Consider the following 13,242-nt stretch of genomic DNA (forward strand, 5'->3'; position numbering starts at 1 on the left):
CAGTGAAAAAATAAATTGAGGCAATAGCTTTTGTTGAATATTTTCTGTTCTTAAATAAAACCATTGAGTCACAATGCAACCAAAGACACCAAAAAGGCAGGATCTTTAAAATAAAAATCTATTTCTCTAGGAAAATAAAATACATTATAACTATATTTTGGTGAGGAACTGAAGATGTCTTTCTAAGAAACTTTTGCTATATTATAAAAGCATATACTTTCTTAAATGTTCATATATATTTTTCAATAAATGGATTGTACTTTGATTGCATCAACATTTCTACATCTTAAAAGTATGACTGCTATATTCCATCAGATCATTAATTACCTTAATTTCCTGAAAATTAAAATTCTCAACTTCAATGAAATTTAAGTCTTAAAAGTAACTACCATTTTGCTTCCAAGTTTTGAGAAAGTGTATATACTTAATTCTTCTAAACTACTTACATACAGAACACATGAACTAAATCCATTTCATAGATTTGACATGGGCATTATGATTCAGCTTCTTAAATCGTTTCAAAAAGTAGATGCTTATAAATATTTTATTTATATAGTAAAAAAATCATTAATAGCTAATACTTCCTCTTTTTCTTCCTGAAAGCAAAAATAAATTTCAAAATAAAATTAAAAAAATTAAAGTCATTTCAGGAAACAAATTTTAAAATAATAGTAACTTCTCATGTCTAGAATAGAACTTCTAGCTAGATGAAATTAGCATCTCATCAACATTCATTATAATACCGATATTCATATACAGTATATGGTATTAAATGATTAACTTAATAAAATTTAATTAAAATGATTCACTGATACTTCATGAAGAACACTACCATTGACACCAAATTAAAAAAAATATATATTTCCTTTTAATGTTTCTTTAATTCCTCTTAAAACAGAGTTCTCTTTTTTATTCATATGTATTTCTGATTTGAAGTCCTGATAGCGATTTGCACTATCCGATTGTCCCTAACAAAGATTTCATATGACAAAAAGACAAGACTCAAAACCACACACACATATAAAATTCTCTTTGATAAGAAATAAGCACCTATATTACACCTTCAAAATTTGTCCCAAAACTACCAACAAGATAAAATGGACATATAAGCAGTTGGATATGAATTTTCACTCATTCATTTTTTTTTTAATGAACCAGTAGGTCTTAAAAAAATACGTGAAACTAAATCAAAATCACAAGTAGTGTACTTTAGTTTAGCACAATTTCTTAACTAATTAACTCAGCCAAAAATTCTTCACATATGAAATACTCCATTAGTTGGCCATATGACGATATGAGAATTTCTGTTCAACACAATATGTCTAATACAATTAAGTTGACTTTATAACCACACTGTCATTTAAAGAAGACAATTAAATGAGCGAGAAACAAAACTTTAAAAAGCAACCTTGGGAATAACTTTTTCCTACAGGCATTACCAAACCCTTTTTGAACTGATTAACTATGCAAGAAAAGCAGCATAAAGCTGAAGAAAGGGCACTAACATCACTACCTAGCTTACCTAAGAACTCATAAAAGTAAAGGGCTCTAACCATTTTATTTTATTAGAGCCTATAATATATAAATTGTGCTATTTTTCTGCAGTTTGATTAACACTAATCATTTCATACTTTTCCTTTTTTCTACCATCTAAAAAAAAAATCTTAATCCTAGCTTCATATTTATTTTTCGAAAAAACATTAATCTGGGATATGGCCCATTGGTTGCAAAACACCATCACCCCCAAATAAAAGAATACACAGAAGAATTCTAGAAGGAAATTAGAGTGCACAAAATTCTATAATACAATCGGCCCCTGGTGACCATCAGTCTCACCAAATACTACTCTGTCTTCTACATGTTTTCAATGGTCACAGGCCCATTGCCTGATGGGATCTGTAGTTTCTAAAAAAAGACTGCCTGAGTGATAGTCATTGACTTCTTTTTTTTGAAACTATGAACCTATAGTCTTAAATATGTTGCAAATATCAGTCTACTTCATTTTGTAGAGTTGACCAGTTCCAGCCCTGATACTCTAAAACTGCATGACTTATTGGCCAAAATGAAAATGCATGTATATGAATATGTACATAGATATTATAAAATCCCTGGATAATGATATCTATAATCCATGTTTTATAACATTATAAAATAAGAATTATGATTCTTAGAGGAAAAATGACAAAACTATCTACTTATATGAAAATAATACTTCAAATATACATGAAAACTTTTCACTTGAATACACTGGAACACTTTCGAGGCATTTCAATACATATCATGCATATTCATACCTTTATTTGGGCAACAAATTTGTGTTTTTCATTATCATATCTTCATGTATTGATATATATATATAATATTATCTTTCCCATATTCAGGAATTCTAAAATTTCTTTGTGTATTTACCACTTTCAGGCATCAATACTCAACATTTGCTAGCAAATCCCCTAAATACTTCAATCGCTATGTCATACCCATTTCATAGGGAAAGAGTTACTCAAAACCATTTGGAAAATGCTTTCGTAAACCCATTTAGAAAAGAGATATTTCCTCTGAATTCTGTAACCTTACTGTGTCCACAATCACCTCACATACACTCAACCTCCATCCCCTTTCCCTTGATGGCACCTACCCTAGTGTAGTCATGGTGACGATGGTGTACCAGAAGGCAGCAGGGATGCTGGTGAACTTGCTGGCTGAAGACCCCTTCTCTGCGTAGAACATGACTGTGGCAAAAATGATGATAGCCATGGTGAGCGAGAAGAGCAAGAAGCCCAATTCTGAGGCACAACTCTTCAGTGTGTACCCCAGGATGCGCAGGCCTTGAGAGTGGCGGGAAAACTTAAAGATCCGGAAGACCCGGAAGACTCGGAGCGTGACAAAGGCTCCGCTGACATCCTCATTGTCTGTCATCACCAGCCCGATGTAATAAGGCAGGATGGCCACCACATCGATGATACTCATGACACTACGCACAAAACGGTAACGACTAGGTGCTGCAGCCAGGCGAAGCAAGTACTCAACTGTGAAGATCATGACGCAGGCTGTATCCAAGCAGAAGAAGGCCACTGCATACCGCTCCCCACAAGGCAGCTCCTTAATGTGCCCGGGGCTAGACCCGCACGGCACTGTTTCTACCACATTCGCGATGACTGAGACAGCAATGAAGAACCCTGTAACATAGTAGAACACCAGGGCCATTGTGCTGGTGTGGGGGTTCTCAAATGCCCGCCAGACCCTCTGCCGAGCAGTCATAGTGGGCAGCGTGCTCTCTCCGGTGTTGTCAGTATCTGCGTCGTCCTGTAGACGCTCCGCGTTCTCCCGCCTGCGGTCCTTGTACTCCTCATAACAGCAGTCGCCAATAATCTCTGGGATGAGGCCAAAGAAGGCCAGTTCTTCATCATAAGCAGAGATGCACTCATGGCGAGGATAGTGGAGCTTCCCGGTGCGGTAGAAATTCAAAATATGGCGGAAGATGTCTGGGTCACGGTCAAAAAAATACTGCTGAGTCTCCGGATGGTAGAAAAAGTCCCTCTCAGAACTGCCCAGCAGAGTGTCTGGATAGCGTTCCAGGGTGTCCTGCCATGTCTGGAAACGGGTGCCACTCACATTGAGCACAATCAGAGCATCTTGAGTCCTTTTTCTCTCCTGCCTTGGGGGAGCTGGCATGGGCCCCGAGGCCACAGGCATCCACCCAATGGCTGCTGCCCTGGCAAAGGGCAGCCAGGCTGCTACACCCGCCGCCATGGTTCCTTGACGTGGAGGCAAGAAGGGCAGTCAGGCCTCTAGGACGGGGCAAAGTAGCCACAATCACTCACTTCCTCCCGTCAAACAAAATACCACTGAGAAATGAGGTCCGGAAGTATCACTCGTATGCCAGCGTAGGGCTCCTGGTGAAGTCACAGTTCGCAGAAGGGCAAGTTTCCCTCCAACACAGGAATTTGTAGCAGGAAGAAGAAGAAAATACAATGTCCTAACAATCACGCCCAGCAGAACCTAACCAAACCTCTTCCAGCAGTTGAACCAGGCCACTCCTGGCACAGATAAGTACACAGGTGACTCTAGATGCAGCAATTTCTTCAAACAGGTGTCTGAGTTCTCCCCTGACACAGTCTGGATAATGTAGGGTCAGTATGCGTCGTGTAGGATAGAGAAAACGAAGGGCAGTCACTCAGTGGTATTCTTTTGATGATTTAGAGAACCCCTCCACCTTCCCCTTTAGGTCTTTCAAACCTTCCCTTTCCAAGTGGCCCTTCCCGCCAAAGGAGTCTCAGAAAGGCGACCTGTTGTTGTAGCTTCCGAGATGCGGTCACAGCCGCTGCCCCATGTCTCTTTGGGAGTCCGGTCGCCGCCTCTACTCCTTGGGCCGTGTTTGCAGAGATGGAGGTGCTGTGCGGTGGGCACGGTGGGGGGCGTTGTACAGATCCTCCTCCCCCACGTCTACAAGCACCCCCTGTGTCTGTCAAAAGCGTCTGCCCAATCGCCCCTTCACTCTCTTTTCAAGTTCAGCTCAGGTGCAGTGTGACAGTTACAGAAGCCGGGAGCTGGCAGTCGCCGCCGCGGCGGCGGCAGCAGCAGCATCTGCCTCCGCGCAGAACGCGCCTCGCTCGCGGTACATACCTGGCAGAGTGCGCGCCGGGGCTGAGTTGCATAGAGACTTTCTCCTCGCCGTGCACCAGCAAAGGGAAAAGCAGAGAAAGCAGCTCCCGAGCAGCCGAATCCGATGCGCTCAGAGAGCATAAATAAAGCTCAAGCGAGCTCTTCTTCCCCTTCCCCCATCCCTCTATGCTTCCCTCCTCCTTTTCACCTTCCAAAAGCCAGGCGCAGGCGAGCCGAGCAGCAGCAACAAGTTCAAAAGGTGCGGGGGAGGCGAGAACGGAGGGGACTCGCTCCTGCCAACTTACTGCGCCGCCGCTGTCGCCGGGGCCAGAGCCGGGCGGTGCGGGGCTGCGGAGCTGCGGGGCTGCGGGGCGGCCGGGCGGGCGGCGGCGGCGACGGCGGCGGCGGCGGCTGCGGCGGCGCGGCGGGGCCGGGGCCAGGGCCGGAGCCGGGGCCGGGGCCGGCTCGGGCAATCGCGGGAGCGCAGAGGCAGGAGGCGCTCGGCAGCGCGGGGGCGCAGGAGGGCGGCTGGCTGCTTCCCAGCCAGTGGGTGGTCCCGCATCTCCCCCGGCTCCCCGCGCCGCTCTGCTAGTGCGATCAATAAATAAGGAGAAAATAAATAAATAACCGCGCGCACGCCCCACCACGCAGGTTATGAAAGGCGTCTCCTGCCTTTCCCTCGGCTTGACCTTTCTCCGCCCCCGCCCCCTCGGGCTCCTCTCGCTCCACCCCAGCCACCCACCAGCCCCGGAGCAAAATGTCACCGAGGGAGAGCATCCAGGTGGATCTGCCGGGGAGGAGAGCAGCCTGGATGAACAAAGGGAAGCTTCACGCGCTCGGCTGCGGTGGTTTGGTGGAGCAGAGGAGGAAGGGGACCGGTGCCTTGCTTCTGCCTCCCTGGGACCCGGTTCAAGGCGAGCGTGGGAAAAAAGGGGAAAAAGAGAGAGAGAAGCTGAGAAGGAGGGTGAGCGGAGCGGAACGCGCAGGAATTGGTTGTCTTCTGGGGGCTACTGGGTAGCAAGACCTGCAGAGCCCCGCGGCGGAATTTTTAAGTGCTTTTCCCTCTTTCTCTTTCTATTTGTTCAAACCAGATGTGGAACGTTGCAGGAGCTAATATGTCATCTATCCAACTTGCCAAAAAGTCAGACAGTCCTCTCGGACTAGGTCTTGCCACAACTCCTTTTCTCGTCCTTTAAGAATGACAGGAAGGATTTAGAACCCTTTTCTAAATGTCAGCGTCAAGGGGCGTGAGTCTCTGTGAGTGTGCGTCCCCTTCCTTCTCTCTGCGTATCTCTGCACATCTCTAAAATGGTTAAAGTAGTTTTATAAAGGTGTCCATGTGAGGGGTAAGTGATGGGGTGAGAGACTAGGAAATTGTCGCGGCTAACCGTTTTGTTTTTCGTGTACCCCGTGCCCCCCCCCCCACCCTCACCGTCATTAGGAATCTTCCTTTAAACCAAACATATACCACTTATAACCACTAGATGGCGTGAATGGAGAGAAGTTAAATTTACACCTACGGTTTGGATGCTTTGGAAAGGTGAAGGATCAAAATGAAGTGAAGATCCCAAAAAAGATCAGATCACATAAACATCCTCAATCCCCTACTCTCCATCCACCTTTTTAGTATTTATGTGAGATACACTACCCAGGCTTGAGTCTGCATTTCCATGGCTATGCGAGGAGATGTGGAGAGTTTCCTGTTGAAATGTCTTTGAAAATTAAATTTAGATTACGGAATAATAGTGATGATAAAAGTCTTTAGAAATAGTGAGACTTCATCTATATTGATTAAGGGGGGAAGTCTAGTTTTTACCTAAAAGTTACCTTTTCAAGGCTTACTTTGTTCTTAGTTTGAAAAGTAAGTCGACTGTGATGTATAGTCTTGAATTGACTTTAAAGCCCTAGAGATCTTAGGCAGGATGTGTTAACCTTAAAAATCTGAAATGGAATACCTCAACAAAAGGATACTAACAAAAAATAGAGTATACAGAAACTCACCAGAGAAGGAGAAAAACAAACTTCCTAATGTGCAGGATTTTTTGTAGAGATGGAAAGGTATTTTTTATTTACTTATTTACTGGTGTAGAGGTTTAGGGAATCCCATGTTAGTAGTTAATGCTAATGCACCATGAAAGTTTGGAAACAGAACTGAAAACACCTTATGTTTATCTGTTTGGGTGAGTTGTGGTGAAAGATGCTTGTTAACAAATCTATATAGCCTGCATACACGAAAAAAATGTTAATTGAAAAATAAAGAGGAGACTACTTAACAATTACTGTAAGAAAATTAACCCCTTCCTAATCCAGAAAATAAGGTGCAAGCATGAGAGGTGTCTCCAGAGAATGGAGAGCCATGAATATTCAACCGATGCCAAATGGGCATGACCTCCCATAAACACCAGGCAGGCGACCTAAATAGAGCCTTTAAAAATTCCCTGCAGGAAACTGAACACTTAGAAATATAAACATAGATGTTTAACACTACAAAAACCCTTAAATAAGCAAGAATAGAAAATCCACAATTTTTAAGAAGACTTTGAGATCTGTTCTCCCCCACTCTCCACAAGCTTCTTGATACAACAGAAAGAATGTGGGCTTAGAAGCTGAACCCATCTAGATTCAATTTCTAGCCCAAGAAATTACTCATAGGCTTTGTTTCATCTGGCAAATTACTTAACTTTTGTTCAGAAGTTGCAGATAATAAAACTTAACTTTTTAAGCCTATTGTGAGGTTTAAACAGAATACTACTTCTGAACACCAGTGAGAACTTGATACACACAAATGGTACTCAATATCAATTCCTTTTTATTTTAATGCCTAATGGAAATGCAGATTCTTTTATCCACCCTGTATTTGAAATTCCCACAGGTATTGCTATGTTTACTCTTTCATCTGAGTTCAAAAGTTCCCTTGTTGTGATATACCAGTGACCCTGATATTTCAACTATTCATTCATGCATTGAAATGCTATATGAAGAGTATGTATACAAAACCAGCAGAACATTCTCTCACTTTCTATGTTTCTCTTGCCCAGGGATTCCTGTTCTTCCCTCTTGTATTCTCATTTTATATACTCTGCTTGGTTGATGGAAAATAAACTCAGCAAGATCAAAACTGAAGTCATCACCTCTCCTCCTCATCTACTCAGTTTTCTCTCCTGATGAATAAAGCCCAAGGTGGAAACCTCATGGTCATTCACAGACCATGTCCTGTTCTTCACCACCTCCCTGAATGCACCCCCAAACACACACACTCATCCAGTGATCCAGTAAGCTTGTATATTCTACCCTCATTATCCATCTATCCTTACACTGCACCTACAGTGATATTTTAAAAACTATTTTGAGATAATTATAGATTCACATGCAATTGTGAGAAATAAGAGATCCTTTACACCAATCACCTAGTTTCCCCCAAAGTTAACATTTTGCATATTACAGTACAATATCACAACCAGAAAACTGACATTGATGCAATCCACTGAATTATTCAGATTTTACCAGTTTTACATACACTAATTTTTGCATGTTTATACTTTGTTCTAATTTTCTCACGTGTATATTTATGTGACCACCATCACAGTACACATATAAAAGATTTCCATCATGAGGATCCCTTTTTATAGTCGTAACTGTCTCCCTCCCTCCTCCCTTTCCTATCCCTTGTCAACCACTAATCTGTTCTCCTGTATAGTTTATCAATTCATAAATATTATAATTTTTTTAAAGATTTTATTTATTCATTTGACAGAGATAGATAACACAAGCGAGAGAGGGAACACAAGCAGGGGGAGTGGGAGCGGGAGAAGCAGGCTTCCCGCAGAGCGGGGAGTCCTATGCAGAGCTCGATCCCAGGATCCTGGGATCATGACCTGAGCCGAAGGCAGACGCTTAACGACTGAGCCACCCAGGTGCCCCCAATTCATAAATATTATATAGAAGGAATCATGCAATATAAACTTTCCAGATTGTCTTATTTTACTCAGTAGAATTAGTTGAGATCTATCCACTTGTTAAATGTATCAACAGTTCATTTCTTTTTATTGCTGACTAATACCACACTTGAATTAAGCATTCACCCACTGAAGGACATTTGGAGAGGTTCCAGTTTGGGGCTTTTATGAATAAAGCTGCTATGAATGAACATTCATGTAAGGTTACTGTGTGAACATAAATTTTCATTTCTTTGAGATAAAGACCCAGGAACACAACTGCTGAGTTGTATGACAAGTGTACGTTTAGTTTTGTGAGTGGCTGCAATAATCTTTTCCAGAGTGGCTGCACATCCCACCAGTAAACTACAAGTTATCTGGTTTCTCAGCATCCTTGCCAACATTTGGCATTATCACTCTTTTTTGTTTTTGTCTTTCTGATAGTGTGTTATGACATCTCACTGTGGTTTTAATTTGCATTTACCTAATGGCTAATTTTGTTGAACATATCTTTATGCACATATTTACTATCTGTATATTCTTCAGCAAAGTGCATGTTCCTGTCTGCTCATTTTTTAATTGAATTGTTTGCTTTTTTACTGTTGACTTTTGAGAGCTCTTTATGTATTCTAAATAATGGTCCTTTGCCAGATATGTCCCTTGCAAATATTGTTCCCAAGTCTGTAGCTCGTCTTTTCATCCTCCTCACAGGATTTTTTGCAAAGCAAAAGTTTTTAATTCTGATGAGGTCCAAATTGTCAATTCTTCCTTTTATGGAACATGGTGTTGGTGTCAAATCTAACAACTCTGCCTAGCCCTTTGTCCCAAAGATTTTGCCTGGTTTTTTTTCCTAAATATTTTATAATTTTACATGTTAAATATAAGTCTATGATCTAATTTGAGTTAATTTTTGTATAAGGTATGAGGTTTAGGTCAAGGTCCATTTTATTTTTTTGGCCTATGGATATCCAGTTGCTTCAGCACCATTTGTTGAAAATCCTATCCCTCCTATATTGAATTGCCTTTGCACCCCTGTCAAAAATTAGTTTGGTATATTTTGGCAGCTTATTTTTAGGTTCTTTATTTTCTGTTCCAGTGATATTGTCTATCTCCTCACTAAAACCATGCTTTCTTGATTACTGATGCTGTCTAGTAATACTTAACATCAACTACAATTTTTCCTTCCACTTTATTATTCTTTTTCAAAACTGATTAAGTTTTTCTAAGTCCTTGCCTTTCCATATACATTGTATTTTATTTATTTATTTATTCTTAAGTAGGCTCCACACCCAGTGTGGAGCCCAACATGGGCCTTGAATTCGCAATCCTGAGATCAAGACCAGAACTGAGATCAAGACCAGAGCTGAGATCAAGAGTTGGATGCTCAACCCACTAAGCCACCCAAGGGCCCCTCTCTATATGCATTTTAGAATAAACATATCCATGTCTATAAAAATCTTGCTGGGGTTTAAATAAATATTGCATTACACCTATAAATTAATTTGGGGGAATAGACATGTATACTATGCTGAGTCTTTCAATCCATGATCACTGTATGTCTCTCCATTTATTTAGCTCTTTTTTTTTTTAATCTTTCATCAGCATTTTGCAATTTTCAGGATACAAATCCCATACATATTTTATTAGGTATATACTATTTCATTTTTTGAGAAATTATATAGTATTGCTTGTTTTTTAAAAACTTGGTTTCCATATGTTCATTGTTAGTATACAGAAATACAGTTGGGTTTTGTGTATTGATCATGTACCTGCAATTTTGTTGAACCTCCTTATTAGTTCTTGGGTTTTCTATGTAGACAATCATGTCAGCTTTATTTCTTCTTTTGCAATCTGTATGCCTTTTATTTACAGTGTGTTTTTAAAAAATGTAATTATAATCATATCACTACCCCTTTTGATAGTCTTACGCCTTTTTCAGAAATCACTCCTCAGCAGAGAATATAGAACCCTTCAGGATCTCAGTTTCTTCTACCCTTTAAGCCTCATCTCATGCTGTCTTAATATTAGCTTACTTCACTGTCCTGTTCAACTATTTTTAGTTTGCAGAAGTTCGTGTTTTATCTTGATTTCGGGGTCTTGGTTCACACATCTCTTTATCATAGCTCTCAAGTACTCAGCTGGAGTCACAGTCTCTAGGAACCACTGCCTAACCTCTTCTAAATTATTTCCATTTCACGTGCTCCATTAGAGACTATAATAGCTTAGAAGAGATGTGTGTGTCTCCTTTTTCTTAGCCAATAGACTATAACCTCTTTGAGAGAAGGCAATGGTCTTTTATCTCTGTATCCTCAGGATCTGCCATTGTACTTGGCACATAGTAGAAATAAAGCAAATATTTGTTAAAGGACTGGATGCTCTTATTAGATAGTCAACATTCACTTTTTCCCCATTATAGATTACTATTGTTACTCTCCAAAAGATTCACAGAGTATCAAGCTGATTTTTCTACCAAGATGTACAATGGAAAACAAATTACCTTAACAATGAGACAAATGATCCACATTTGTATTCCTGTGTAAAAAGTGCTTTCTTGATATACTCACTATAGTTGGTTCTCAAAAAGGTCTTGTGATGTGTTATTCTTATGTTTATTTTAACCAAAGGAAACAAAGCTCAAGAAGATTAAATGATTTTCCAAGATTATATCATATAACTGAGTGGCAGAAGCTGACTCATTCCCATGCCTTCTGACTCTAAATCACATATACTTTGAGGTCTATAAACACACTAATGTCTGCAATAGCAAAGTCTCTTTGTCAATTTGTTGTTGTTTTTCATACTGGTGATGAATCTGCAGACAGGTGCATCCTATGTTGTTCCTCCCCATGGCACGTCTCTAAGAGATCTCTGTCTAGGGCAGGAAATCAGTCTGTGGTCATGGAGAAGGGGAGTACTGCATCTGTTCTTTCCATATTTTAACCAATTACGCTAACTGCCCAGAGTGATAAACAAATTTTAGTATCTCAATTATATATTTGACATAAGACAGTTTTAGTATTTCTGACTACATTCTTAGCACCTCTTCCAAGACAACTCTAAGAATCTGTATTAGGTTATTTTATTTTATCTTATTTTTACCTATTTTTAAAATTTAGATATAAGTGACTTAAAACACTGTATTCATTTAGGTGTATAGAATAATGATTTGATATATGTATATATTGCTAAATGATTACTATAATAAATTTAGTTAAAACCCATCACCACACATATCACATTTTTTTCTTGTGATAAGAATTTTAAGATCCACTTTCTTAATAATACTGAATTGTATATTTGAAAGATGCTAACTACAGTCATCATACTGTGCATTACATCCCAGTAATTTGTATATCTTACAACTGGAAGTTTGTATCTTTTGAACACTTTCACCTATTTCCTAATAACCCTGTATTAGGTTTTTTAAAACATAGTACCATCTTTATTAAAGAAACAAAATCCTACATTAAGAAAGAATTCAATCAACTTGTAAAATGAACAAAACCTTTAGCCAGGAATTAAAATTATATGCATTAAATCTTGATTAAGTTCTAGCAATTTTTTGAAAAAAATATTTGTTTATACTGTTAAATATCAAGAAAAAAAATCAACATTTTTACCCTAAAATATCTGATCACAAATTGTAAACAGAGAAATATATAGTTTATTTTTATTCACTTTCTGGGTTTCATATGATTTTGTGTTTAGCAAATGTACTTTATCCAAAGGTAATTTTGGCTTGGCTTGGATCCTGTTCATCAGAAGCCGTACACAAGCTGTCTTATTTTTAAATTTATTTTGTTCCCTAGGAAAATAAAAATAAAATCTGACATACTAGTAAGGTATGGAGGACATGAGAAAGTCACAGCATAGGTAAGGCTAGTTAAATGCTTAAAACATACTTGAGATTTCAAATACCTTCCCGTATCCCTGGAATATGGTCATCAGGGAAAGGGCAATGACCCCGTGTCTTTTTTTGGACTACTATTAAAAATATAGGTTGGCAACCTACTCTTAACTTCTTTTTTAACTTCTTTTTTCCCATTTATTAATGCTGCAAAGTCCTTTTCAAAGTCCTCTTCAAAGGATTTCCCCCCTTTTAAGTTTCAGACCTGGAACATCTCCTATTAAAAATAACCCATTTTCAGGGACTTTATTCCTCATATACAGAACATCTTAAATATATTTTATATAATGAAATGGACTTGACTTTCCAGGTTCCCACAGTGCTGCTCTGGGACCTTGTCACATTCTATGTGTTTGGAACTCTGTCAGCTAACACATTTTGTAAATAGATATATAAAATCTAACCAACATGTTACAGCTTCAAGTCGGCCTCATGGGATGGCTGTCATCATGAAGAAGCATAGTGGTTGTTTTTAATATAAAGAATATATTTTTGTTCTTAAAATTTTCATGAAATTACAGATGGTGATGCACATGTTGTTCCTATGATCAAGGAAGGCAGGGGACAAATTAGAGGGGGAAAACCAGTTTTTAACACATTGTTATTATCAATCACTTACAATGTGCAAAAGCACCGCATTGCCCATTAGCAATGACCCAAGCTATTCAAGATCAACTGCCCTCAGGGAGCTTGACACCTGGGATGAAAAGAAGAGAAATGGAAATCTTTTTTAATCCAAAATAACCTTACTTGGGAGTTTCATTTCAAAATATTTTTCCTAAGTGTTTTATCCTGAGA

At 39.4% G+C, this 13,242-nt stretch overlaps 1 protein-coding gene across 1 annotated transcript in view; it reads right to left on the reverse strand.

Annotated features, from left to right (window-relative positions):
• Positions 1 to 4,942, reverse strand: part of KCND2 (potassium voltage-gated channel subfamily D member 2) — a 443,232-nt gene extending 438,290 nt beyond the window's left edge. Inside the window, exon 1 of the mRNA XM_006742528.3 lies at positions 2,636 to 4,942. Coding sequence (XP_006742591.1) covers positions 2,636 to 3,750 — 1,115 coding nt within the window. The 5' untranslated portion in view covers positions 3,751 to 4,942. The remainder of the gene's footprint in view (positions 1 to 2,635) is intronic.
• Positions 4,943 to 13,242: the final 8,300 nt, after the last annotated feature.

This window comes from Leptonychotes weddellii, chromosome 12 (genome assembly GCF_054177405.1).
Source record: "Leptonychotes weddellii isolate Sample4059 chromosome 12, ASM5417740v2, whole genome shotgun sequence".
Lineage (NCBI taxonomy): Eukaryota > Metazoa > Chordata > Mammalia > Carnivora > Phocidae > Leptonychotes > Leptonychotes weddellii.